This window comes from Oncorhynchus gorbuscha, linkage group LG20 (genome assembly GCF_021184085.1).
Source record: "Oncorhynchus gorbuscha isolate QuinsamMale2020 ecotype Even-year linkage group LG20, OgorEven_v1.0, whole genome shotgun sequence".
In the NCBI taxonomy this organism is placed as follows: domain Eukaryota; kingdom Metazoa; phylum Chordata; class Actinopteri; order Salmoniformes; family Salmonidae; genus Oncorhynchus; species Oncorhynchus gorbuscha.
Window position 1 is genome coordinate 39,556,649 of NC_060192.1, and position 28,000 is coordinate 39,584,648.

The 28,000-nt window shown below is 42.5% G+C and overlaps 2 protein-coding genes across 18 annotated transcripts in view; one reads left to right on the forward strand and one right to left on the reverse strand.

Moving 5' to 3' along the window:
• The window catches only part of synj1 (synaptojanin 1), a 131,051-nt gene extending 130,876 nt beyond the window's left edge, over positions 1-175 (forward strand). For 4 of the 14 annotated variants that reach the window (XM_046317524.1, XM_046317527.1, XM_046317528.1 and 1 more), the window contains one exon: positions 1-173. This exon is cut by the window's left edge and continues 209 nt beyond it. The gene's annotated coding sequence lies outside the window, so the exon portion shown is untranslated. The other 10 variants (XM_046317525.1, XM_046317523.1, XM_046317531.1 and 7 more) reach the window with 7 other exon arrangements.
• Positions 176-5,569: 5,394 nt separating this feature from the next.
• On the reverse strand, positions 5,570-28,000 carry eva1c (eva-1 homolog C (C. elegans)). Of its 4 annotated transcripts, XM_046317951.1 has the most exons (9): positions 27,320-28,000; positions 24,211-24,410; positions 22,873-22,996; positions 20,031-20,177; positions 18,846-18,989; positions 9,536-9,601; positions 8,517-8,729; positions 7,704-8,076; positions 5,570-7,563 (listed from the first exon to the last, which is right to left on the reverse strand). In XM_046317951.1, exons 1-9 carry the CDS (start codon positions 27,450-27,452, stop codon positions 7,545-7,547), a joined length of 1,419 nt encoding a protein of 472 aa, XP_046173907.1. In that variant the 5' UTR covers positions 27,453-28,000; the 3' UTR covers positions 5,570-7,544. The 4 variants fall into 4 exon arrangements, with proteins under 4 accessions (XP_046173907.1, XP_046173908.1, XP_046173906.1 ...); XM_046317952.1 differs by having other exon boundaries at positions 5,570-8,076; positions 22,873-22,993; positions 27,320-27,999; XM_046317950.1 differs by having other exon boundaries at positions 5,570-8,076; positions 27,320-27,998.

The window sequence follows — 28,000 nt, forward strand, 5'->3', positions numbered from 1 at the left end:
TGACAAAAAAAAGTGTTTTAAATATCTATTTAGCCGTAACTATATACACACGCCAACACACAGAGGGAGACAGAACCCACACACTCACTATTGATGCCGTAACCCATTGGACTGTTGTTCTACAGAAACATTGTTCTCTCCAACCTCTGTTGCTCCACCTGGAATCTGTTCACTGTTGTCTGTATGCCTCTTTTTAAATGTTTTTCAAATGTTCTGTCCATCATCTTTATTTAAACTTGACAATGTCATAGAAATGTCACATTGGAAATGGTCAATAATGTGTATCGTAATGAACTGATCAATCTTGCGTGTATGGATCCCAATGTCCTCTCTCTCTCTCTTTGTCCGGGATTCAAGCCAAGCCGGGGCTCAATGTCCTCTCTCTCTCTCTTTGTCCGGGATTCAAGCCAAGCCGGGGCTCAATGTCCCTCTCTCTCTCTTTGTCCGGGATTCAAGCCAAGCCGGGGCTCAATGTCCTCTCTCTCTCTTTGTCCGGGATTCAAGCCAAGCCGGGGCTCAATGTCCTCTCTCTCTCTTTGTCCGGGATTCAAGCCAAGCCGGGGCTCAATGTCCTCTCTCTCTCTCTTTGTCCGGGATTCAAGCCAAGCCGGGGCTCAATGTCTCTCTCTCTCTTTGTCCGGGATTCAAGCCAAGCCGGGGCTCAATGTCCTCTCTCTCTCTCTTTGTCCGGGATTCAAGCCAAGCCGGGGCTCAATGTCCTCTCTCTCTCTCTTTGTCCGGGATTCAAGCCAAGCCGGGGCTCAATGTCCTCTCTCTCTCTCTTTGTCCGGGATTCAAGCCAAGCCGGGGCTCAATGTCCTCTCTCTCTCTTTGTCCGGGATTCAAGCCAAGCCGGGGCTCAATGTCCTCTCTCTCTCTCTTTGTCCGGGATTCAAGCCAAGCCGGGGCTCAACCTTTTTTTTCTTTTTTGAGTCTCTGATGGCACAGCTGGCGCTGCAGTACAGCGCCCTTAACCACTGCGTCACCCGGGAGGCCCCGTGTTTCAACCTTTTAAAGGTGCAACAACACATCCCATTTCCCTGTAACGTGGTGTAGAGGTTACCATTTTATTTTCAGTTTCATCCACCAACTTCAAACAGCAGTAAAAATGATAACGTTTTTGTTATTGAATATATTTCACGGGGATTTAGTTTTAATACAGGGATTCCCTACTTTATTCAGTGCATGTTTTCTCACATAAACTGAAATTGAGCGAAGAGTGTAGAATTTTTAGCAACCAGGAAATTACAGAACGATTTTTCCATTCTGTCATTGTTGGTTGTGCTCGAGGAGGAGAGGACACCGCCTCATAGTGACACCGATGGAAGAGAGTGAGGGTGCAGTTTCCCATCAAATCAAATCAAATCAAATTTATTTATATAGCCCTTCGTACGTCAGCTGATATCTCAAAGTGCTGTACAGAAACCCAGCCTAAAACCCCAAACAGCAAACAATGCAGGTGTAAAAGCACGGTGGCTAGGAAAAACTCCCTAGAAAGGCCAAAACCTAGGAAGAAACCTAGAGAGGAACCGGGCTATGTGGGGTGGCCAGTCCTCTTCTGGCTGTGCCGGGTAGAGATTATAACAGAACATGACCAAGATGTTCAAATGTTCATAAATGACCAGCATGGTCAAATAATAATAAGGCAGAACAGTTGAAACTGGAGCAGCAGCACAGTCAGGTGGACTGGGGACAGCAAGGAGCCATCATGTCAGGTAGTCCTGGGGCACGGTCCTAGGGCTCAGGTCCTCCGAGAGAGAGAAAGAAAGAGAGAATTAGAGAGAGCATATGTGGGGTGGCCAGTCCTCTTCCGGCTGTGCCGGGTGGAGATTATAACAGAACGTGGCCAAGATGTTCAAATGTTCATAAATGACCAGCATGGTTGAATAATAGTAAGGCAGAACAGTTGAAACTGGAGCAGGAGCATGGCCAGGTGGACTGGGGACAGCAAGGAGTCCTCATGTCAGGTAGTCCTGGGACATGGTCCTAGGGCCCAGGCCAGTTGAAACTGGAGCAGCAGCATGGCCAGGTGGACTGGGGACAGCAAGGAGTCATCATGTCAGGTAGTCCTGGGGCATGGTTCTAGGGCTCAGGTCCTCCGAGAGAGAGAAAGAAAGAGAGAAGGAGAGAATTAGAGAACGCACACTTAGATTTACACAGGACACCGAATAGGACAGGAGAAGTACTCCAGATAAACAAACTGACCCTAGCCCCCCGACACATAAACTACTGCAGCATAAATACTGGAGGCTGAGACAGGAGGGGTCAGGAGACACTGTGGCCCCATCCGAGGACACCCCCGGACAGGGCCAAACAGGAAGGATATAACCCCACCCACTTTGCCAAAGCACAGCCCCCACACCACTAGAGGGAAATCCATCGTCACAACAAAGCCAGTTCTGGCTATATTATGTAAATGTCCTTAAATTACAATGCAAAAGTCCTTTTTTTAAATTATCTTTATAAGTCTGATGTAGTGTGCAGCGTTATAACGAGTCTTGCATTGAATCCCGGCCTTTCTCTCTCTCTCTCTCTCTGTGTGTGTTCACTGACTCCCTGTTGAGTCATGGGTAGTTGACGTCCGGTATTCTGGGTGTATCAATCAGAACTTTCAATGAGGAGGATGCTCCTCGCTTCCTCTCTTTGTCCCAGCCTGGGCCAACCAGGCCTCTGTAACCCAGTGCTTCATACAGCCAGGATGTTACCACAATTACACCCTATTCACTATGGAGTGCATTACTTTAGACAAGGGCCCTAATGAACTAATGGGGCCTGGTCAAAAGTAGTGCACTATATAATCTATTTGGGATACACCCACAGCCTCGCTCCACAGGGGGAAGTTCTAGAGTTCACACTGAAGGTTCCAGAACAACAGAGGAGGGGTGAAGGTTCCAGAACAACAGAGGAGGGGTGAAGGTTCCAGAACAACAGAGAGGTGAAGGTTCCAGAACAACAGAGGGGTGAAGGTTCCAGAACAACAGAGGAGGGGTGAAGGTTCCAGAACAACAGAGGAGGGGTGAAGGTTCCAGAACAACAGAGGGGTGAAGGTTCCAGAACAACAGAGGGGTGAAGGTTCCAGAACAACAGAGGAGGGGTGAAGGTTCCAGAACAACAGAGGGGTGAAGGTTCCAGAACAGCGAAGGGAACTGTCCCTTGGGGGGGGGGGGGTAGAAAGACTAGGATTCCAAACAGGTGTGAACTACAGAGCTGTTTCCAAGCAGGACAGGGTAGGAAGTGGAAACCTGGACACATAGAGTGGAACATTTCTCAAGCTTCTGAAGCAACATACTATACCAAAGGAACACCTTCCTAATATTGAGTTGCACCCCACCCCCCTTTTGCCCTAGGCATGGACTCTACAAGGTGTCGAAAGCATTCCACAGACATGCTGGCCCATGTAGACTCCAATGCTTCCCACAGTTGTGTCAAGTTGACTGGATGTCCTTGGGGTGGTGGACCATTCTTGATACACATGGGAAACTGTTGAGTGTGAAAAACCCAGCAGCGTTGCAGTTCTTGACACAAACCGATGCGCCTGACACCCTCTACCATACCCCTTTATAAAGGCACTTCAGTCTTTTATCTTGCCCAGACACCATCCATGTCTCAAGGCTTCAAAATTCTTATTTAACCCGTCTCTTCCCCTTCATCATCTACACTGATTGAAGTGGATTTAACAATAAGGAATTATATATTTCCTCCTGGTCAGTCTGTCATGGAAAGAGCAGGTGTTCTTAATGTTTGGTCCACTCAGTGTATATTGCTAACCGATACAGTCTCAAGACTGTGTAATATTTAACGTCTTGAAAAGCGTCCCGAAAGACACCTTATCCCCTATATAGTGTGCCAGTTCAGACCAGCACTCAGCCATCTGGAACTCAGAAGCAAGTGTTTTTCATCGTCTCTGTATACCGTGAAAAAAAAAGATAAACAATGTGCTCGGATCCACTTTATACAAAGTTAAATCAGCTGCCGGCTCCTCCTGTGTAAAATCCAAAGAACAGAAATAGAACAACGCTCCGGTGAATAGACACACAATACAAAATACTATATGCCAACCTGTCATTGTGATGTCATTCCGTCATTATGATGTCATTACCTGTCATTATGATGTCATTACCTGTCATTGTGATTTCATTCCGTCATTGTGATGTCATTACCTGTCATTATGATGTCATTACCTGTCATTATGATGTCATTAACCTAAATGTTTGGCCTATTCAGAACTTATTACAAAAAACAAGCTGCAAGAAAAATGTAATTTCTCATTAAGGCCTGCTGGGTGCAAGAGTCCATGTAAATGTATCTAGCGGAGGTCTGTCCTACTTCTGTTCTAAAGTATGTCATGGAACATCTTGACTGACCTGAGTGTTCTAAAGTATGTCATGGAACATCTTGACTGACCTGAGTGTTCTAAAGTATGTCATGGAACATCTTGACTGACCTGAGTGTTCTAAAGTATGTCATGGAACATCTTGACTGACCTGAGTGTTCTAAAGTATGTCATGGAACATCTTGACTGACCTGAGTGTTCTAAAGTATGTCATGGAACATCTTGACTGACCTGAGTGTTCTAAAGTATGTCATGGAACATCTTGACTGACCTGAGTGTTCTAAAGTATGTCATGGAACATCTTGACTGACCTGAGTGTTCTAAAGTATGTCATGGAACATCTTGACTGACCTGAGTGTTCTAAAGTATGTCATGGAACATCTTGACTGACCTGAGTGTTCTAAAGTATGTCATGGAACATCTTGACTGACCTGAGTGTTCTAAAGTATGTCATGGAACATCTTGACTGACCTGAGTGTTCTAAAGTATGTCATGGAACATCTTGACTGACCTGAGTGTTCTAAAGTATGTCATGGAACATCTTGACTGACCTGAGTGTTCTAAAGTATGTCATGGAACATCTTGACTGACCTGAGTGTTGGAGGGCTGAGTGTTTTGTCATTTGATTTGTCAAGTGGAGGGACCAACTCCATATTAACGCCCATGATTTTGGAATGAGTTGATCGACAAGCAGGTGTCCACGTATCTTTGGTCATGTTGTGAACTTCAATTCTTTATTTCACCACTTCTTCTCCTTCTGGAAACCTTGGTTACAACCGCTCTCAAAAATCATCAGTAATAAATCAAGTATTTTTTGACACCAAACTCCATAAAGCAAGTTCTGCAGGCTCTAGTTTTGTTTTATCTTGATTATTGTCCAGTCTTGTGGTCCAGTGCTGCAAGGAGAGACCTAGTTAAGCTGCAGCTGGCCCAGAACAGAGCGGCACGTTTTGTTCTCCATTGTAATCAGAGGGCTGATAAAAATACTGTGCCAGTCTCTCTCTTGGTTAAGAGTTGAGGAGAGACTTGACTGCATCACTTCTTTTAATAACATTGTGTTGAAGATCCCAAATTGTTTGCATAGTCAACTTAAACACAGCTCTGACACACACACACTTATGCCACCAGGGGTCTTTTCATAGTCACCAGAACAAATTCAAGAAAGCATACAGTATTATATAGAGCCCTTATTGCATGTAACTCTGTTCCATCTCATATTGCTCAAATAAACAGCAAACCTGGTTTCAAAAAACAGATAAAGCAACACGACTCTCCCCTATTGGATATTATATATTATTATTATTATTATTATAAGAGTAGCTGCTGCTTTTGCAACAGCTAATAGAGATCCTAATAAAATAGCCTGAACAACAATGAATACGCTCTTGTCGTCTTTCTAGATTGATCTAGAATGTTTGACACGGTTAATCATGAAATAATACTTGCTAAATTGCATATTTATGGTTGTCATGATTATACATATAAATGGCTATATAATTATGTTTATGATTAGAAAACCATTTCTGTATGCAAATGGTTGTTCATCTACCAAGTGCGAAGATTTCCTGTGGCGTTCCACAGGGTTCGATCCTTGGACCTTTGTTATTCCTAATCTGTATATCAATGACCTACCGTACTTCACATTCTTTTTTGCCGATGATACCAACTTGATTTGATCACACAAAAAAAAATTCAATTCACAAATCAATGAAGCCAAGTCATGCGTGGCCACATTTTCCCGAATGGTTCCAGATTAACTATAAATATTGATAAATCCCACTACATTGTATTCACAGGTAAGAATCTGAACTATATAATATATGTAAATGTGTGTCTATACAAAAAGAGCCAGAATATCAAAATGCAATGAAATCTACTAGATTCCTCTGTGATGAAAAGTTGTCCTGGAAAGATATTAGTTTCCTACATACACAAATTACTCATCATACAAAAGACATTGGCCAGACTAGCCACCTCCTCTAACTAACTCCATCCCCCCCCCCCCCGTTTAAGAAACTCAATATATTATCTTCCAAATACAACATTAATATACTCCAATTATTCACCTTCATCTATAAATATACATACTTCCCTGACAACCTACCTAACCCCTTCAATGTATTCTTCCAGGTTCATTCCCAAATCCATAAAACCAGAGAGAATTCTCTTATCAGATACAGAGGTTCCAAACTCTGGAATTCCTATATTCACATTACCAAAACATCCCTCAATCACTTAGTGTAGACTAGGGGTCAGTCTGATGGACCAGACGACCCAGTAATCCCCTCCCTGTAGCATAACTGGGGCGGCAGGGTAGCCTAGTGGTTAGAGCGTTGGACTAGGAGAGGAGGAGAGGAAGAGGAGGGGAGAGGAGAGGAATTTGTTCTTAACTGACTTGCCTCGTTAAATAAAGGTAAAAAATAACTCTCTCTCACACATACAGGCTGGTTCTGTTACTCCAGCTGTGTAACTGAGTAGTAGATAAGGAGGCTGGTTCTGTTACTCCAGCTGTGTAACTGAGTAGTAGATAAGGAGTCTGGTTCTGTTACTCCAGCTGTGTGTAACTGAATAGTAGATAAGGAGTCTGGTTCTGTTACTCCAGCTGTGTGTAACTGAGTAGTAGATAAGGAGTCTGGTTCTGTTACTCCAGCTGTGTGTAACTGAGTAGTAGATAAGGAGTCTGGTTCTGTTACTCCAGCTGTGTGTAACTGAGTAGTAGATAAGGAGTCTGGTTCTGTTACTCCAGCTGTGTGTAACTGAGTAGTAGATAAGGAGTCTGGTTCTGTTACTCCAGCTGTGTGTAACTGAGTAGTAGATAAGGAGTCTGGTTCTGTTACTCCAGCTGTGTAACTGAGTAGTAGATAAGGAGTCTGGTTCTGTTACTCCAGCTATGTGTAACTGAGTAGTAGATAAGGAGTCTGGTTCTGTTACTCCAGCTGTGTGCAACTGAGTAGTAGAGAAGGAGTCTGGTTCTGTTACTCCAGCTGTGTGTAACTGAGTAGTAGATAAGGAGTCTGGTTCTGTTACTCCAGCTGTGTGTAACTGAGTAGTAGATAAGGAGTCTGGTTCTGTTACTCCAGCTGTGTGTAACTGAGTAGTAGATAAGGAGTCTGGTTCTGTTACTCCAGCTGTGTAACTGAGTAGTAGATAAGGAGTCTGGTTCTGTTACTCCAGCTGTGTAACTGAGTAGTAGATAAGGAGTCTGGTTCTGTTACTCCAGCTGTGTGTAACTGAGTAGTAGATAAGGAGTCTGGTTCTGTTACTCCAGCTGTGTAACTGAGTAGTAGATAAGGAGTCTGGTTCTGTTACTCCAGCTGTGTAACTGAGTAGTAGATAAGGAGTCTGGTTCTGTTACTCCAGCTGTGTGTAACTGAGTGGTAGAGAAGGAGTCTGGTTCTGATCACAGGACGTCCCGTAGAGATCAGAGTTCATCCAGATCTCCTGGATCACCATGTCCCTCCTCTCCATGCGTTCTAGCCTCTCCGCGTCCGCTGTCCTGTAGCTCACTTCCTCCCAGCAGTAAGCCAGCTGCCTGTCTGAGTCCGACAGCAGCGAGCAGTCAGTCATCTCCTCCTCTTCTTCATCATCATCATCATCCTCCTCTTCCTGGCTCCTGCATGTTTGTGTTTTGTGTGTGTGGCGGAGCCCCCTACAGGTCAGTCTGATAGACACAGCCAGCAGGGTGAGTAGCAGACCAACACACACACTGGAGGTGAACAGCAACGCAGCAGTCTCTGGGTGCTCTGGGGAGGAGAGGAGAGGAGAGGGGAGGAGAGGAGAGGAGAGGAGGGGAGGGGAGGGGAGGGGAGGGGAGGGGGAGGGGAGGAGAGAGGAGGAGAGGAGAGGGGAGGGGAGGAGAGGGGAGGCGAGGGGAGAGGGGAGGCGAGGGGAGAGGGGAGGCGAGGGGAGTGGAGAGGATAGGGGAGGGGAGGAGAGGCGAGGGGAGGCGAGGGGAGGGAGGCGAGGGGGGGGAGGCGAGGGAGGAGGAGAGGAGAGGAGAGGGAGGAGGGAGGGGGAGGGGAGAGGAGGGGGAGGAGAGGGGGGAGGAGAGGAGAGGAGAGGAGAGGAGAGGAGAGGAGAGGAGAGGGGTTAATACAGAGATGGATGATTTTTGTGTGTGTGTGTGTGTGTGTGTTAGCGTGTGTGTTAGCGTGTGTGTGTTAGCGTGTGTGTGTGCCTGTACCTTTAATATAGGAGTAAGTCATAACAGAGTTACTCATCATGACTCCTGTGTTTCCTGGTGTTCTGGAGTCCTTAGGAAAGACAGCCACATCTGCAGGATCTGGGTGGGCTGGGGGAGGACCAGGGTGGGCTGGGGGAGGACCAGGGTGGGCTGGGGGAGGACCGGGGTGGGCTGGGGGAGGACCGGGGTGGGCTGGGGGAGGACCGGGGTGGGCTGGGAAAAATCATGAAAGAAAATAAATCAGTATTTCTCTTATTCTAATGGAGGTGTAGATTAGATCTCACATTCCAGTGTTGGAACTTTGATACAAGGCTGCATGGACTTTCTGTTAATAGGCGACTCTGTGTAGCCAATGGCAACATAAGCTTTAAGTATAATGCCGGGAGCCACTGCTGGATTTGATCGCTCTAATACAGTCCCACCTCCTCCAACAACACCACCAAAACAACTGCTATGCGAATGTTGGCTAAAGTGGATCTGACTGTATAGAGCCCTAATCCCACCTCCTCCAACAACACCACCAAAACAACTGCTATGCGAATGTTGGCTAAAGCGGATCTGACTGTATAGAGCCCTAATCCCACCTCCTCCAACAACACCACCAAAACAACTGCTATGCGAATGTTGGCTAAAGCGGATCTGACTGTATAGAGCCCTAATCCCACCTCCTCCAACAACAACACCAAAACAACTGCTATGCGAATGTTGGCTAAAGCGGATCTGACTGTATAGAGCCCTAATCCCACCTCCTCCAACAACACCACCAAAACAACTGCTATGCGAATGTTGGCTAAAGCGGATCTGACTGTATAGAGCCCTAATCCTAGTTCTGGATTAAAACACGTTTGATGGAGATTCTCCATACAGCTTTTTAGTCCAGAACTCGGCTTAATGGACATCCGGGAAACCAGACCGTAACCACCTGAATAAAGCCATTTCCTGTTGTTTGGGTCCTTGCATAGTTGTCATGTCACAGTTGAGGAATCAACTGGGTATTATTTACATATTGATGACAGTACCTTTTGGGTGAGAGGTGGGTCTGTGTAGTACACCTGGGTCTGCTTCCTGCAGTAATGTCTGTGGTACTGTACGGGGAAAACACAGAGTGTTACCTGTGAGGAATGTACTCCTATACTTCTCTGTCGTACGCACACACACACACTTCTCGCTCGTAACTACTCTTACAGTGCATCCAAAAGAGGACTCTCGAAAGAGTCAAACACACAGAGATGAGCAGTGTTTTCTGCTAGACTTGTTGCGTTGGTAAGTAACCAGCGAAGGGAAACTGGTATTGTTTTGTGTATCAATGGAGATGATATGATCTGTCCAAAGGGACCTTTCAACACTGGTCGAAAGTTTAAATCCCCCAAATGATTATATTCACAACAATGTCTATCAGCTGATGGTCTCACAAAGAGCCTGGCATTTGAACCAATCACAGGAAGCGCCACAGGAAGGGGCCATATCCACAAAGCATCTCAGAGAAGGAGTGCCTGATTTAGGACCAAGTCCCCCCGTCCATATGAATCTAATTCATTAGGATCTGTCCATATGAATCTAATTCATTAGGATCTATCTAGGATCTGTACATATGATTCTAATTCATTATGATCTGTCCATATGAATCTAATTCATTTGGATCTATCTAGGATCTGTCCATATGAATCTAATTCATTATGATCTGTCCATATGAATCTAATTCATTTGGATCTATCTAGCATCTGTCCATATGAATCTAATTCATTATGATCTGTCCATATGAATCTAATTCATTATGATCTGTCCATATGAATCTAATTCATTATGATCTGTCCATATGAATCTAATTCATTAGGATCTATCTAGGATCTGTCAATATGAATCTAATTCATTAGGATCTATCTAGGATCTGTCCATATGAATCTAATTCATTATGACCTATCTAGGATCTGTCCATATGAATCCAATTCAGAATTTTCTAATTTACTCCTATTCAACTCGTGAGTTGAAATTTTAATTGAATTGGCCACACCCCACAGGAAGTAGAATTTAATTCAGTGCAATTCAAAGAAATTCCACTCAGTCATACAACATGGTCGTTTCATTGACTCACACACAGCACTCCAACTCAGACGCTTGGTCCTAGATTAGCGCTCCAACTCTGAGACTCTTCATGAGTACAGCCCTGGTCCTAGATTAGAGCTCCAACTCTGAGACTCTTCATGAGTACGGCCCTGGTCCTAGATTAGAGCTCCAACTCAGACACCATGAATACGGCCCTGGTCCTAGATTAGAGCTCCAACTCTGACACCATGAATACGGCCCTGGTCCTAGATTAGAGCTCCAACTCTGACACCATGAATACGGCCCTGGTCCTAGATTAGAGCTCCAACTCAGACACCTCATGAATACGGCCCTGGTCCTAGATTAGTGCTCCAACTCAGACACCATGAATACAGCCCTGGTCCTAGATTAGTGCTCCAACACAGACACCATGAATACGGCCCTGGTCCTAGATTAGAGCTCCAACTCAGACACCATGAATACAGCCCTGGTCCTAGATTAGTGCTCCAACTCAGACCTCATGAGTACGGCCCTGGTCCTAGATTAGTGCTTCATGAGTACAATCCATAATCCAATTACCATTCGCACGACAACGTCTGTTAGCCGATGACCTCACAAAGGGCCTGGCATTTGGTCCAATCACAGGAAGCTCCACAGGAAGTGTGTCTGTCGGCGGAGCACTGTAGATGCCATTCTCCAAGTCTATTTCTAGCCTGGTGTTTTCTCTGTTTTCTTTGTGCTGTGTGAGGTCTGGGGTCTGATGTCTGGGGTCTGGGGTCTGGGGTCTGATGTCTGGGGTCTGATGCCTGGGGTCTGATGCCTGGGGTCTGATGCCTGGGGTCTGATGCCTGGGGTCTGGGGTCTGATACCTGGGGCCTGGGGTCTGATACCTTGGGTCTGATACCTGGGGTCTGATGCCTGGGGGTCTGATGCCTGGGGGTCTGATGCCTGGGGTCTGGGGTCTGATGTCTTGGGTCTGATGCCTGGGGTCTGATGTCTTGGGTCTGATGTCTGGGGTCTGATGCCTGGGGTCTGATGTCTTGGGTCTGATGTCTGGGGTCTGAGTCTTTTTTTAAATGTTTTATTAAGAACTCATCAGAGTCTCAACTTCCTGTGCGGTGGAATAGTACAATACACAAGATGACATTTGTAAATGTGGTTGTTGATCAGCAGTTTCTCTTGTCACGTCAGTCACTCAATCAGTCCATGTCAACAAATGTGTTTTTTTTTTTTTGAATTGGTAAGATAGTCTAGCGGCCAGCTATCTAAATAATCATGGTCGATTATTACCGGCCGAGGGGCCCACATTGATTTAGCTAGTCAGTCTGCAAACATTTGTCTACACCCTATGGCAAAATTACAAGAAATTAGCTGTAAAACAGCTCGTTTTCCTCTCCGTCCACGTGGCAAAATGAGTCAAATTGCATGAAATGTGTTATAAAATTGCAAAATCGTCTCTCCGCCCCATGAGGTATGGAATCGCCTCCTCCTCGAACGAAATTAACTCTAAAACATATATATATATTTTTTATCTCACATGCAGATCCCACAACAGCTGCTGCCCCTCATGGTGAGTTCTGATTTTTGATGTTTATATGAAATATGTTGTTCTCTAATTCTCACAAAAAAAATGTCAGACATATTTACTAATTGTATGGATCTCCCATCGATCAAGTTCCCGCCTATAAATGTCTTGCCATTTGGATTGACAAGGATTTAAACATACTGATGAGCTAGTTAAAAAGCTAAGAAATTGAGCTCAGGTGCATCCTGTTTCCATTGATCATCCTTGAGATGTTTCTACAACTTGATTGGAGTCCATCTGTGGTAAATTCAATTGGTTGGACATGATTTGGAAAGGCACACGCCTGTCTATATAAGGTCCCACAGTTGGACAGGACATGTCAGAGCAAAAACCAAGCCACGAGGTCGAAGGAATTTTCCGTAGAGCTCAGATAAAGGATTGTGTCGAGGCACAGATCTGGGGAAGGGTACCAAAAAATGTATGCAGCATTGAAGGTCCCCAAGAACAGAGTCGCCTCCATCATTCTTAAAAGGAAGAAGTTTGGAACAAACAAGGCTCTTCCTAGAACTGGCTACCCGGCCAAACTGAGCTATCGGGGGAGAAGGGCCTTGGTCAGGGAAGTGACCAAGAACCGTATGGTCACTCTGACAGAGCTCCAGAGTTCCTCTGTGGCGATAATACAACCATCTCTGCAGCACTCCACCAATCAGGCCTTTATGGTACAGTGGCCAGACGGAAGTCACTCCTCATACCAGCCCACTTGGAGTTTGGCAAAAGGCACTTAAAGGACTCAGACCATGAGAAACAAGACTCTCTGGTCTAATGAAACCAAGATTGAACTCTTTGGCCTGAATGCCAAGCGTCACGTTTGGAGGAAACCAGGCACCGCTCATCACCTGTCCAATACCATCCCTACGGGGAAGCATGGTGGTGGTGGCAGCATCATTCTGTGGAGATGTTTTTCAGTGGCAGGGACTGGGAGACTAGTCAGGATCGAGGGAAAGATGAATGGAGCGAAGTACAGAAAGATCCTTGATGAAAACCTGCTCCAAGGCACTCAGGACCTCAGACTGGGGCGAAGGTTCACCTTCCAACAGGACAACAACCCTAAGCACACAGCCAAGACAACACAGGAGTGGCTTCGGGACAAGCCTCAGTGTCCTTGAATGACCCAGCCAGAGGCCGGACTTGAACCCAATCTAACATCTCTGGAGAGACTTGAAAATAGCTGTGCAGCAACACTCCCCATCCAACCTGACAGAGCTTGAGAGGATCTGCAGAGAAGAATGGGAGAAACTGCCAAAATACAGGTGTCCCAAGCTAGTAGCATCAGACCCAAGAAGACTCCAGGCTGTAATCACTGACAAAGGTGCTTCAACAAAGTATCTGAAGACTTATGTGAAATGTGATATTTCCATTTTTTATATTTAATACACATTTGCAAAAATGTCTAAAAACCTGTTTTTGCTTTGTCTTTATGGGGTATTGTGATGTCTTTATGGGATATTGTGTGTAGATTGATGAGGGAAAAAATATTTAATCAATTTTAGAATGGGTGTAACGTAACAGAATGTGGAAAAGGGAAGGGGTCTGAATACTTTCTGAATGCCCTGTATTCCCTCTCAGGAGACACGGGTCCCCGAAACCTCAACAAGTTCTACAGCTGCACCATCAAGAGCATCCTGACCGGTTGCATCACCGCCTGGTACGGCAACTGCTCGGCATCCGACCACAACGCACTACTGAGGGTAGTGCGTACGGCCCAGTACATCACTGGGACCGAGCTTCCTGCCATCCAGGACCTCTATAGCAGGCGGTGTCAGAGGAAGGGCTGAGGAGGGCCCGGCAAGCGGTACCGGAGCACCAAGTCTAGGTCCAAAAGGCTTCTTAACAGCAGCGATAAGACTGCTGAACAGCTAATCAAATGGCGACCCAGACTATTTACATTGACACGCCCTTTTTTACACTGCTGCTATTTGTGGTTTATTATCTATTACTATGCATAGTCACTTTACCCCTACCTACATATACACTGCTGCTACTCTCTGTTTATTATCTATGTATAATCACTGTACCCCTACCTACATATACACTGCTGCTACTCTCTGTTTATTATCTATGTATAATCACTGTACCCCTACCTACATATACACTACTGCTACTCTCTGTTTATTATCTATACATAGTCACTTTACCCCTACCTACATATACACTGCTGCTACTCTCTGTTTATTATCTATACATAGTCACTTTACCCCTACCTACATATACACTACTGCTATTCTCTGTTTATTATCTATGCATAGTGACTTTACCCCTACCTACATATACACTGCTGCTACTCTCTGTTTATTATCTATGCATAGTCACTTTACCCCTACCTACATATACACTGCTGCTACTCTCTGTTTATTATCTATGCATAGTCACTTTACCCCTACCTACATATACACTGCTGCTACTCTCTGTTTATTATCTATGCATAGTCACTTTACCCCTACCTACATATACACTGCTGCTACTCTTTTATTATCTATGCATAGTCACTTTACCCCTACCTACATGTACATATTACCTCAATTACCGCGAATAACCCGTACCCCCGCACATCGACTCGGTACGGGTCCCACCTGTATATCGCCTCGTTATTTTATTGTTGCTCTTTTCTTTTTTTTACTTTATTTAGTAAATATTTTTCTGAACTCTTATTTTTCTTAAAACTACATTGTTGGTTATGGGCTTGTTAGTAAGTATTTCACAGTAAGATCAACACCTGTTGTATTCAGCGCATGTGACAACTCTAGTCTGACCAATCGGAATCCACACTTCAAGATTGTTTTGATCACGCAGACTGGGACATGTTTCGGGTAGCCTCAGAGAATAATATTGACGTATACTCTGTTTCGCTGAGTGAGTTTATAAGGAAGTGTATAGGAGATGTTGTACCCACTATGACTATTAAAACCTACCCTAATCAGAAACCGTGGATAGATGGCGGCATTCTTGCAAAACTGAAAGCGCGAACCACCGCATTGAACCATGGAAAGGTGATTGGGAATATGGACGAATACAAACAGTGTACTTATTCCCTCCACAAGACGATCAAACAAGTGAAATGTCAGTATAGAGATAAAGTGGAGTCGCAAATCAACGGCTCAGACACGAGACGTATTTGGCGGTATCTATTAGTTCTATTCTATTAGTCATATTCTATTAGTCCATTTCTATTAGTTCTATTAGTCATATTCTATTAGTCATATTCTATTAGTCATATTCTATTAGTCATATTCTATTAGTCCATTTCTATTAGTCATATTCTATTAGTCATATTCTATTAGTCATATTATATTAGTTCTATTCTATTAGTTCTATTCTATTAGTTCTATTCTATTAGTCCATTTCTATTAGTTCTATTAGTCATATTCTATTAGTCATATTCTATTAGTCCTATTCTATTAGTTCTATTATATTAGTCATATTCTATTAGTCCATTTCTATTAGTTCTATTAGTCATATTCTATTAGTCCATTTCTATTAGTTCTATTCTATTAGTTCTATTAGTCATATTCTGTTAGTTATATTAGTCATATTCTATTAGTCATATTCTATTAGTTCTATTCTGTTAGTTCTATTCTATTAGTCATATTCTATTAGTCCATTTCTATTAGTTCTATTCTATTAGTCATATTCTATTAGTCCATTTCTATTAGTTCTATTAGTCATATTCTATTAGTCCATTTCTATTAGTTCTATTCTATTAGTCATATTCTATTAGTCCATTTCTATTAGTTCTATTCTATTAGTCATATTCTATTAGTCCATTTCTATTAGTTCTATTCTATTAGTTCTATTCTATTAGTCATATTCTATTAGTCCATTTCTATTAGTTCTATTAGTCATATTCTATTAGTCCATTTCTATTAGTTCTATTAGTCATATTCTGTTAGTTATATTAGTCATATTCTATTAGTCATATTCTATTAGTTCTATTAGTCATATTCTATTAGTTCTATTAGTCATATTCTGTTAGTTATATTAGTCATATTATATTAGTCATATTCTATTAGTTATATTAGTCATATTCTATTAGTTATATTAGTCATATTATATTAGTCATATTCTATTAGTTATATTAGTCATATTCTATTAGTCATATTCTATTAGTTATATTAGTCATATTCTATTAGTTATATTAGTCATATTATATTAGTCATATTCTATTAGTCATATTCTATTAGTTCTATTAGTCATATTCTATTAGTCATATTCTATTAGTTCTATTAGTCATATTCTGTTAGTTATATTAGTTCTATTATATTAGTCATATTCTATTAGTCATATTCTATTAGTCATATTCTATTAGTTATATTAGTCATATTCTATTAGTCATATTCTATTAGTTCTATTAGTCATATTCTATTAGTCATATTCTATTAGTTATAATCTATTAGTTCTATTAGTCATATTCTATTAGTCATATTCTATTAGTTATATTAGTCATATTCTATTAGTCATATTCTATTAGTCATATTCTATTAGTTCTATTAGTCATATTCTATTAGTCATATTCTATTAGTTATATTAGTCATATTCTATTAGTTATATTAGTCATATTATATTAGTTCTATTAGTCATATTCTATTAGTCATATTCTATTAGTTATATTAGTCATATTCTATTAGTTCTATTAGTCATATTCTATTAGTCATATTCTATTAGTTATATTAGTCATATTCTATTAGTCATATTCTATTAGTTATAATAGTCATATTCTATTAGTCATATTCTATTAGTTATAATAGTCATATTCTATTAGTCATATTCTATTAGTTCTATTAGTCATATTCTATTAGTCATATTCTATTAGTTATAATAGTCATATTCTATTAGTCATATTCTATTAGTTCTATTAGTCATATTCTATTAGTCATATTCTATTAGTTATATTAGTCATATTCTATTAGTCATACTCTATTAGTTCTATTAGTCATATTCTATTAGTCATATTCTATTAGTTATAATAGTCATATTCTATTAGTCATATTCTATTAGTTCTATTAGTCATATTCTATTAGTCATATTCTATTAGTTATATTAGTCATATTCTATTAGTCATACTCTATTAGTTCTATTCTATTAGTTCTATTCTATTAGTCCATTTCTATTAGTTCTATTCTATTAGTCATATTCTGTTAGTCATATTCTGTTAGTTCTAGTAGTCATATTTTATGAGTTCTATTAGTCATATTCTATTAGTTCTATTAGCAATATTCTATTAGTTCTATTAGTCATATTCTATTAGTTCTATAAGTCATATTCTATTAGTCCATTTCTAGTAGTTATATTAGTCATATTCTATTAGTCATATTCTATTAGTTATATTAGTCATATTCTATTAGTCATACTCTATTAGTTCTATTCTATTAGTTCTATTCTATTAGTCCATTTCTATTAGTTCTATTAGTCATATTCTGTTAGTTCTATAAGTCATATTCTATTAGTTCTATTAGTCATATTCTATTAGTTCTATTAGTCATATTCTATTAGATATATTCTATTAGTCATGTTCTATTAGTCATATTCTATTAGTCATATTCTATTAGTCATATTCTATTAGTCATATTCTATTAGTCATATTCTATTAGTTATATTCTATTAGTCATATTCTATTAGTCATATTCTATTAGTCATATTCTATTAGATATATTCTATTAGTCATATTCTATTAGTCATATTCTATTAGATATATTCTATTAGTCATATTCTATTAGTCATATTCTATTAGTTCTATTAGATATATTCTATTAGTCATGTTCTATTAGTCATATTCTATTAGTCATATTCTATTAGATATATTCTATTAGTTTTATTAGTCATATTCTATTAGTTATATTCTATTAGTTCTATTATATTAGTCATATTCTACGAGTTCTATTAGTCATATTCTATTAGTCATATTAGTCATATTCTATTAGTTCTATTATATTAGTCATATTCTATTAGTTATATTAGTCATATTCTATTAGTCATATTCTATTAGTTCTATTCTATTAGTTCTATTAATCATATTCTATTAGTCATATTCTATTAGTTATATTCTATTAGTTCTATTATATTAGTCATATTCTATTAATCATATTCTATTAGTTATATTCTATTAGTTCTATTAATCATATTCTATTAGTTTTATTCTATTAGTTCTATTAATCATATTCTATTAGTCATATTCTATTAGTTATATTCTATTAGTTCTATTATATTAGTCATATTCTACGAGTTATATTATATTAGTCATATTCTATTAATCATATTCTATTAGTTATATTCTATTAGTCATATTCTATTAGTTCTATTAATCATATTCTATTAGTTATATTCTATTAGTCATATTCTATTAGTTCTATTAGTCATATTCTATTAGTTCTATTAGTCATATTCTATTCTATTAGTTCTATTAGTCATATTCTATTAGTTCTATTAATCATATTCTATTAGTTATATTCTATTAGTCATATTCTATTAGTTCTATTAATCATATTCTATTAGTTATATTCTATTAGTCATATTCTATTAGTTCTATTAGTCATATTCTATTAGTTATATTCTATTAGTTCTATTATATTAGTCATATTCTACGAGTTATATTATATTAGTCATATTCTATTAGTTTTATTAGTCATATTCTATTCATTTAATTAGTCATATTCTATTAGTCATATTCTATTCTATTAGTTCTATTAGTCATAAAGGTATTTTCCTACCACAGGAGTAGAGTACAGTCAGGTACTTCCTGGTTCCAGGGTAGCAGGGGTCTCTGAAGGTCTGGTTGTCTACGGCGACAACACACCTCTGTTTGCTGTAGCAGCTCTGTGACAGAGTGTGAACCGCATTGTGGTTCAAACACTCTACACACACAGAGAGAGAGAGAGAGAGAGAGAGAGAGAGAGAGAGAGAGAGAGAGAGAGAGAGAGAGAGAGAGACAGAGAGAGAGAGAGAGAGAGAGAGAGAGACAGAGAGAGAGAGACAGAGAGAGAGAGAGAGAGAGAGAGAGAGAGAGAGAGAGAGAGAGAGAGAGAGAGAGAGAGAGAGAGAGAGAGAGAGAGAGAGAGAGAGAGAGAGAGAGAGAGAGAGAGAGAGAGAGAGAGACAGAGAGAGAGAGAGAGACAGAGACAGGGAGACGGACAGGGACACGGAGACAGGGAGAGGGAGAGGGAGATCAACTAAAGTCAAGCACGGAGGCATGTTAAGGGTCCAACTCCATCAAGCATTTAATTATTGTATCAGTTTTTGTATCTTTGCGTGTGATACATAGTACCTGAAAGTGTGCCACGTGCATTCCCATAACTTTCAGAGTAAATGTTTTGACAGTGTTGAAAGTGAATTGATGCTGCGTTCATCACCAAGTGAGAAAGTGGTAATTACCAGTCATATCATAAATACCACTTGGATGCAGTCACGTGCTTTGAACTGGTGGAGAAAAGCTGATTGGCTAATGAACAACAAGCTGTGTCTGATTGGCTACCATAAACTAAAAGTACAGATATCATGCTTGTAAACAAATTTACAGTTTTCAAAAAACATATTAAGTCGCAAAAATAAATAAATCTGCCTTTTTCTTTTTTTTATTGAGTACTTCAACTTTTACCTCAAAGTCCTTTTGAAAGCTTTTCTTGTCAAGCCAATCTCATGTTTAAAAAACATATTTATAGACCCCAGACCCCATATTTATAGCTTTTTATACATTATGTTATGTTGTAGCATTTAACAGCCCCAAAAAAGCTGTTATTGAGGTGAAGTCAGAGCTCAGGGATGATAGACGAGTTGACCACTAGTAATTACCAGTTGGAAGGGCGTTCAAGTAGATTTCTACCAGTTTTATGTGGTAAATACCACCATCCCACTTGGTTATGAACACAGCGTGAGTCTCTCCTCTGCTGTCCACTCACCAAACGGGGGTGTTCCTCTGTCCTGTGAGGGACAGGTATGACCCAGACCCCTACCGTAAGCAGCTGTGTAGATGATCAGCACTCTGGGAGGCTTACAGTGTAACGTCAGCTTCTCTCCCTCACACACCACACTGCTCTTATGCTCAGCTAACAAAGAGGGGAGGGGGGGGGCAACAGGAAAGACAAGAACAAACACAAACTTTCTTTGTGATGTATATTTTTCTGACAGAAATACTGCTTACTGCAGATATGTGGGCGAGGGAGAGAGAAAGAGAGCGAGGGAGAGAGAAAGACATGGAGAGAGACAGAGAGAGAGAGAGAGAGAGAGAGAGAGAGAGAGAGAGAGACAGAGACAGAGAGAGAGAGAGAGAGAGAGAGAGAGAGAGAGAGAGAGAGAGAGAGAGAGAGAGAGAGAGGGAGGGAGGAGAGAGAGAGAGAGAGAGGAGAGAGAGAGAGAGAGAGGGAGAGAGGGGGATAGAGAGAGAGAGACAGGGAGGGGGATAGAGAGAGACAGGGAGGGGATAGAGAGAGACAGGGAGGGAGGGGGATAGAGAGAGACAGGGAGGGGGATAGAGAGAGACAGGGAGGGGGATAGAGAGAGACAGGGAGGGAGGGGATAGAGAGAGACAGGGAGGGGGATAGAGAGAGACAGGGAGGGGGATAGAGAGAGACAGGGAGGGGGATAGAGAGAGACAGGGAGGGGATAGAGAGAGACAGGGAGGGGGATAGAGAGAGACAGGGAGGGGATAGAGAGAGACAGGGAGGGGGATAGAGAGAGACAGGGAGGGGGATAGAGAGAGACAGGGAGGGGATAGAGAGAGACAGGGAGGGGATAGAGAGAGACAGGGAGGGGGATAGAGAGAGACAGGGAGGGGGATAGAGAGAGACAGGGAGGGGGATAGAGAGAGACAGGGAGGGGGATAGAGAGAGACAGGGAGGGAGGGGATAGAGAGAGACAGGGAGGGGGGATAGAGAGAGACAGGGAGGGAGGGGGATAGAGAGAGACAGGGAGGGGGATAGAGAGAGACAGGGAGGGGATAGAGAGAGACAGGGAGGGGGATAGAGAGACAGGGAGGGGGATAGAGAGAGACAGGGAGGGATAGAGAGAGACAGGGAGGGGGATAGAGAGAGACAGGGAGGGGGATAGAGAGAGACAGGGGGAGGGGATAGAGAGAGACAGGGAGGGAGGGGATAGAGAGAGACAGGGAGGGAGGGGATAGAGAGAGACAGGGAGGGAGGGGGATAGAGAGAGACAGGGAGGGGATAGAGAGAGACAGGGAGGGAGGGGGATAGAGAGAGACAGGGAGGGGGATAGAGAGAGACAGGGAGGGGATAGAGAGAGACAGGGAGGGGGATAGAGACAGACAGGGAGGGAGGGGGATAGAGAGAGACAGGGAGGGAATAGAGAGAGACAGGGAGGGAGGGGGGATAGAGAGAGACAGGAGGGGATAGAGAGAGACAGGGAGGGAGGGGGATAGAGAGAGACAGGGAGGGGGATAGAGAGAGACAGGGAGGGGATAGAGAGAGACAGGGAGGGGGGATAGAGAGAGACAGGGAGGGGGATAGAGAGAGACAGGGAGGGATGGGGATAGAGAGAGACAGGGAGGGGATAGAGAGAGACAGGGAGGGAGGGGGATAGAGAGAGACAGGGAGGGGATAGAGAGAGACAGGGATGGAGGGGATAGAGAGACAGGGAGGGAGGGGGATAGAGAGAGACAGGGAGGGAGGGGGATAGAGAGAGACAGGGAGGGAGGGGGATAGAGAGAGACAGGGAGGGAGGGGGATAGAGAGAGACAGGGAGGGAGGGGATAGAGAGAGACAGGGAGGGAGGGGGATAGAGAGAGACAGGGAGGGAGGGGATAGAGAGAGACAGGGAGGGGGGATAGAGAGAGACAGGGAGGGGATAGAGAGAGACAGGGAGGGGGATAGAGAGAGACAGGGAGGGGATAGAGAGAGACAGGGAGGGGATAGAGAGAGACAGGGAGGGGGATAGAGAGAGACAGGGAGGGGGATAGAGAGAGACAGGGAGGGGATAGAGAGAGACAGGGAGGGGATCGAGAGAGACAGGGAGGGGGATAGAGAGAGACAGGGAGGGGGATAGAGAGAGACAGGGAGGGACGGGGATAGAGAGAGACAGGGAGGGAGGGGGATAGAGAGAGACAGGGAGGGAGGGGGATAGAGAGAGACAGGGAGGGGATAGAGAGAGACAGGGAGGGGGATAGAGAGAGACAGGGAGGGGATAGAGAGAGACAGGGAGGGGATAGAGAGAGACAGGGAGGGAGGGGGATAGAGAGAGACAGGGAGGGGATAGAGAGAGACAGGGAGGGGGATAGAGAGAGACAGGGAGGGGATAGAGAGAGACAGGGAGGGGATAGAGAGAGACAGGGAGGGGAATAGAGAGAGACAGGGAGGGAGGGGATAGAGAGAGACAGGGAGGGAGGGGATAGAGAGAGACAGGGAGGGAGGGGATAGAGAGAGACAGGGAGGGGGATAGAGAGAGACAGGGAGGGGATAGAGAGACAGGGAGGGAGGGGATAGAGAGAGACTGGGAGGGGATAGAGAGAGACTGGGAGGGGATAGAGAGAGACTGGGAGGGAGGGAGATAGAGACAGGGAGGGGATGGAGAGAGACAGGGAGGGCATAGAGAGAGACAGGGAGGGGATAGAGAGAGACAGGGAGGGAGGGGATAGAGAGAGACAGGGAGGGGATAGAGAGAGGCAGGAGGGAGGGAGGGGATAGAGAGAGACAGGGAGGGAGGGGGATAGAGAGAGACAGGGAGGGGGATAGAGAGAGACAGGGAGGGGATAGAGAGACAGGGAGGGGAATAGAGTACAATACTCACTAGGTTTACACTTGTAGGTGACGTGGAGGTACTTGATGGTCCCAGGACAGGGGTCGGGCCCAAACACCAGGTGATTGACAGGTAGCTGACAGTCTCTGTGGCTCTGACACTCTGACAGTAACTTCTACAGAAAACACCAGGTGATTGACAGGTAGCTAACCCATCTCTACTACTGATCTATAACCCATCTCTACTGATCTATAACCCATCTCTACTGATCTATAACCCATCTCTACTGATCTATAACATCTCTACTGATCTATAACACATCTCTACTACTGATCTATAACATCTCTACTGATCTATAACATCTCTACTGATCTATACCACGTCTCTACTGATCTATACCACATCTCTACTACTGATCTATACCACATCTCTACTACTGATCTATAACATCTCTACTGATCTATAACATCTCTACTGATCTATACCACGTCTCTACTGATCTATACCACATCTCTACTACTGATCTATAACATCTCTACTGATCTATAACATCTCTACTGATCTATAACATCTCTACTGATCTATAACATCTCTACTGATCTATAACCCATCTCTACTGATCTATAACATCTCTACTGATCTATACCACATCTCTACTGATCTATAACATCTCTACTGATCTATACCACATCTCTACTGATCTATAACATCTCTACTGATCTATAACATCTCTACTGATCTATAACATCTCTACTGATCTATAACATCTCTACTGATCTATAACCCATCTCTACTGATCTATAACATCTCTACTGATCTATAACATCTCTACTGATCTATAACATCTCTACTGATCTATACCACATCTCTACTGATCTATACCACATCTCTACTGATCTATACCACATCTCTACTGATCTATAACACATCTCTACTGATAGAAAGAGAGAGAGAGAGAGAGAGACAGAGAGAGAGAGACAGAGAGAGAGAGAGAGAGACAGAGAGAGAGAGAGACAGAGAGAGAGAGAGAGAGAGAGAGAGAGAGAGAGAGAGAGAGAGAGAGAGAGAGAGAGAGAGAGAGAGAGAGAGAGAGAGAGAGAGAGGAGTCTAATAATTCACAATCAAGAAGTTCAACTTACATCAACTTGAAAGAGTTGGTTAAATTTCATGAATCCTTACATTTACATTACATTTACATTTAAGTCATTTAGCAGACGCTCTTATCCAGAGCGACTTACAAATTGGTGCATTCACCTTATGACATCCAGTGGAACAGTCACTTTACCACGTTACACAAAACACTGAATGACTCGATCATCTGCGGGAAAATACCTATTCTGGTGCAACAAAAGGATTCCTACGACGGAACCTTGTCTGGCCACAACACACCTGTAGGGTCGTCAACGCGGAACAGCTGTAGTTGGCCGCTCTGACACCCGCAGCCGTCCCATTGGTGCAGAGCGCTGCGTCGGCACGGCCGTAAAACGCCGACTGGATAGAGATGGTGGAGTGGCGTGGACAGTAGAGACGTAACTGCTGTCCGTCGCACGCATGCACAGAGTGACTGGTAATGATCCGGGACAGGTATTCTGTTGGAGAAATCAATTGATCCTTATAACACAGTGACATCACCACACCTATCATCATTACACCATCACCACACCTATCATCATTACACCATCACCACACCTATCATCATTACACCATCACCACACCTATATTTATTACCATCACCACACCTATCATCATTACACCATCACCACACCTATCATTATTACACCATCACCACACCTATATTTATTACCATCACCACACCTATCATTATTACACCATCACCACACCTATCACTATTACACCATCACCCCACCTATCACTATTACACCATCACCACACCTATCATCATTACACCATCACCACACCTATCATCATTACACCACCACCACACCTATATTTATTACCATCACCACACCTATCATTATTACACCATCACCACACCTATATTTATTACCATCACCACACCTATCATCATTACACCATCACCACACCTATATTTATTACCATCACCACACCTATCATCATTACACCATCACCACACCTATTATCATTACACCATCACCACACCTATATTTATTACCATCACCACACCTATCATCATTACACCATCACCACACCTATCATCATTACACCACCACCACACCTATATTTATTACCATCACCACACCTATCATTATTACACCATCACCACACCTATATTTATTACCATCACCACACCTATCATTATTACACCATCACCACACCTATATTTATTACCATCACCACACCTATCATTATTACACCATCACCACACCTATTATCATTACACCATCACCACACCTATTATCATTACACCATCACCACACCTATATTTATTACCATCACCACACCTATATTTATTACCATCACCACACCTATCATCATTACACCATCACCACACCTATTATCATTACACCATCACCACACCTATTATCATTACACCATCACCCACACCTATATTTATTACCATCACCACACCTATCATCATTACACCATCACCACACCTATCATCATTACACCATCACCACACCTATCATCATTACACCATCACCACACCTATCATTATTACACCATCACCACACCTATATTTATCACCATCACCACACCTATCATCATTACACCATCACCACACCTATTATCATTACACCATCACCACACCTATATTTATTACCATCACCACACCTATCATCATTACACCATCACCACACCTATCATCATTACACCATCACCACACCTATCATCATTACACCATCACCACACCTATCATTATTACACCATCACCACACCTATTATCATTACACCATCACCACACCTATATTTATTACCATCACCACACCTATCAACATTACACCATCACCACACCTATTATCATTACACCATCATCACACCTATATTTATTACCATCACCACACCTATCATCATTACACCATCACCACACCTATCATCATTACACCATCACCACACCTATCATCATTACACCATCACCACACCTATCATTATTACACCATCACCACACCTATCATCATTACACCATCACCACACCTATCATTATTACACCATCACCACACCTATTATCATTACACCATCACCACACCTATCATTATTACACCATCACCACACCTATCATCATTACACCATCACCACACCTATATTTATTACCATCACCACACCTATCATCATTACACCATCACCACACCTATCATCATTACACCATCACCACACCTATCATTATTACACCATCACCACACCTATATTTATTACCATCACCACACCTATCACAATTACACCATCACCACACCTATCACCATTACACCATCACCACACCTATTATAATTACACCATCACCACACCTATCATTATTACACCATCACCACACCTATCACAATTACACCATCACCACACCTATTATCATTACACCATCACCACACCTATCATTATTACACCATCACCACACCTATCATTATTACACCATCACCACACCTATCATCATTACACCATCACCACACCTATCTTTATTACCATCACCACACCTATCATTATTACACCATCACCACACCTATCTTTATTACCATCACCACACCTATCATTATTACACCATCACCACACCTATCATCATTACACCATCACCACACCTATCATCATTACACCATCACCACACCTATCATCATTACACCATCACCACACCTATATTTATTACCATCACCACACCTATCATCATTACACCATCACCACACCTATCATCATTACACCATCACCACACCTATCATTATTACACCATCACCACACCTATATTTATTACCATCACCACACCTATCACAATTACACCATCACCACACCTATCACCATTACACCATCACCACACCTATTATAATTACACCATCACCACACCTATCATTATTACACCATCACCACACCTATCACAATTACACCATCACCACACCTATTATCATTACACCATCACCACACCTATCATTATTACACCATCACCACACCTATCATTATTACACCATCACCACACCTATCATCATTACACCATCACCACACCTATCATCATTACACCATCACCACACCTATTATAATTACACCATCACCACACCTATCATTATTACACCATCACCACACCTATCATTATTACACCATCACCACACCTATCATTATTACACCATCACCACACCTATCATTATTACACCATCACCACACCTATCATCATTACACCATCACCACACCTATCACCATTACACCATCACCACACCTATTATAATTACACCATCACCACACCTATCATTATTACACCATCACCACACCTATCTTTATTACCATCACCACACCTATCATTATTACACCATCACCACACCTATTATCATTACACCATCACCACACCTATCATCATTGTCACCACACCTATCATCATCATCATCATACTAACTTGAGAAATCAGCCAGTCCGTCCATGCCAGAGCAGGAGCTCCAGAGCAGCAGCGAGAGGTAGACCAGGTTAATCCCGGCTCCAGAGCAGCTCAGCCCGCCGTGGCAACCCGACCAGCTCATGGCTCCTCGCATTCCCGCTCCGTGAGATCATGTTCGGGGGCTCGCCCCTCTCTCTCTCAACTCTCCAGGCTTCCGACAGGAAAGGCAGATTTTTCGGGAAACGGTGTTTGGAATGTTACACGACCACACCACATAGCCTTCAACTACACCTGCGCCAAGTTATGACTTTGACTCCATACAGACATTCAGAAATAAAGGGAAATAACAATCGATGTAGTTTATCTCAAATTACAGCAGTTAACAACACAGTTACTTTGATGTTCCCGAAACAAAACCGTTTTCTCTTTTTTTCAGCGTAGTCCCTTTAAAATAAAATAATCGCCCCAGTACCTACACCCAAAACGGCCGGAAACGAAGGAAAACTGTCAGAATGAAAGTAATTTATCTCCTTCCTGTAGGATGCTAATAGTAGTAGTCTGGTTGACACCAGATCCAGAATATCCTCTAAGTGTAGTCGCGTCAGCCAGGCTGTATAGTCCCTAGAATGGACGTCACCGGACAGGGTCTTTCCCGAATGATTTTGGTCTCAACCGGGAGTCGTTTTTCCTTTCCTGGGATGG

Excerpts from the sequence above, each read along its gene's own strand:
- eva1c (XM_046317951.1), bottom strand. The coding sequence starts at position 27,452 with ATGCGAGGAGCCATGAGCTGGTCGGGTTGCCACGGCGGGCTGAGCTGC. Across the intron at positions 20,178-22,872 it reads CACCTACAAGTGTAAACCTA|CTGAGCATAAGAGCAGTGTG; the intron begins GTGAGTATTGTA and ends CCTCTTTGTTAG. Across the intron at positions 9,602-18,845 it reads GACTGTACTCTACTCCTGTG|TACCACAGACATTACTGCAG; the intron begins GTAGGAAAATAC and ends TTCCCCGTACAG.